Source organism: Brassica oleracea, unplaced genomic scaffold (genome assembly GCF_000695525.1).
Source record: "Brassica oleracea var. oleracea cultivar TO1000 unplaced genomic scaffold, BOL UnpScaffold01278, whole genome shotgun sequence".
NCBI classification, from domain to species: Eukaryota; Viridiplantae; Streptophyta; class Magnoliopsida; order Brassicales; family Brassicaceae; genus Brassica; species Brassica oleracea.
Genome location: NW_013617824.1, coordinates 1,855 through 3,576, shown reverse-complemented (window position 1 = coordinate 3,576; position 1,722 = coordinate 1,855). Strand labels below are relative to the sequence as shown.

Below are 1,722 nucleotides of genomic sequence, written 5' to 3'. Positions count from 1 at the left end.
GGTCTTCGAGAACTTGAGATTATAAATTCCAAGATCTCTGAGATAAAGATAGATTGGAAATGCAAAGGGAAAGAAGATCTTCCTTCTCCATACTTCAAGCACCTCTTCAGTATTGTTATACAGGATTTGGAAGGTCCAAAAGAATTGAGCTGGTTATTGTTTGCTCCAAATCTCAAGCATCTTGAGGTGATACGTTCACCAAGCCTAGAAGAAATAATAAATAAGGAGAAGGGAATGAATATTAGCAATGTGCATCCTCCTGATATGACGGTTCCCTTTCCGAAGCTAGAATCCCTCACTTTAAGGGGTTTGCCTGAATTAGAGAGAATATCCTCAAGTCCCCAGGCCCTTCCATCCCTGAAAGATATTGCTCACTGCCCAAAGCTGTCACTAGAGAGTTTCCAGGACACGAACAGGTATGTTGAAATTGAAGAATGAGGCTCAGAAGCCCCGTTTCATATGTCATATGTGTGAGAGTGTATCCTCTTAGTTTCTTAAACTTGGTTTTCGTTTTATGTTCTGCTTTCGCTTGAATGACATTGTTGCATTTCCACTTCTCTCCAGTTTGTAACCATTTGATACAGTTTCCTTAAAGCTTTTATTTGTGTGTATTCCGATTCATGTATCTCTAATAGCAAGAAAACGACAGTGGGTGAGCAATCATCTTCTTAAGTTTCTGCAGCGGTTCAACTTCGTCAGCTTCGCGTATCATGGTGGTCGGCGAAAATTGCTATATTAATAATAGAAAGAAAAAAATTGCTATGTAACCTATTAAATTGTAATGAGAAAGGAGACACATTTGAATGGTAATAACTAATAACCTGTGATCTGGAGCTTGAGTGATTAAAGATCAGTGATGAAAAAGGAGATATATTTTCTGTTTGAATGATTTATGTTCTCTTCTCTTATTGTTAATCAGCATTGATACCGTGGAAGTAAAATCGTGGCATTTCCGACAAGGTTCTTGATATTAGTGTTGCCTAAAGTGTAAACTATTTGGCAAGTTGGCTGTCTTGCAGTTGTAGTAATTGACTTTTGATAAAGAGAGTCAACAAAAGTTAAGAGATTACTATTCATCTGGTTCATTCCTCAGAGAAGAAAAAATCCATGGAAAGAACAAAATACTTTCCTCGTTCTAAGCCCCTATGTCGTGTGTCTGATCCAGCTAACCATCACACACTTTGCCGACGATCTGATCCACCAATCTCCATCTGTTTTGCCTGCAAAGACCATCATCTGAAGAGAAATAGGTATTATTACTATTGCTCTACTTGTGATTTGGAATTCCACAGAGGTTGTCACTCACTTCCTCCCAAAGTAAGCCATCCTTTTCACCCTCACCTCCTCAGATCCTTCTTTTCATAGCTCTAATATCCCTGTTGATTGGGATATTATTTCCTACACTTCAGAAACCTCTGATTTCATATCAGATGGAAATCATGTCAAATGCAAATATTGTCAGAGACATGTTAAAGACCGATACTATCATTGCTCAGTCTGTAATTTCAGTCTACACATCAATTGTGCCTTAAATTCACCACCTCTCACTAATGAAAGCCAAAAAATCCCTGACCACACTCTTTCCCTCTTTCACAGAAGAGTCCCTCAGCCATGTGGTGCTTTGTGGCTTCTCTCTTGCCAACTTTGTAGCTACATTGTCCATAAAAAATGTATCTTTTTGCCTCGTGTTATTAAGATCAGCCGTCACCCACACCGTCTCTC

The 1,722-nt window shown here is 38.9% G+C and overlaps 1 protein-coding gene across 1 annotated transcript in view; it reads left to right on the top strand.

Moving 5' to 3' along the window:
• Positions 1-660, top strand: part of LOC106321162 (probable disease resistance protein At1g15890) — a 4,030-nt gene extending 3,370 nt beyond the window's left edge. The window contains exon 2 of the mRNA XM_013759474.1: positions 19-660. Within this exon, the coding sequence (XP_013614928.1) occupies positions 19-438 (420 nt within the window). The 3' untranslated portion in view covers positions 439-660. The remainder of the gene's footprint in view (positions 1-18) is intronic.
• The last annotated feature ends 1,062 nt before the right edge of the window (positions 661-1,722 follow it).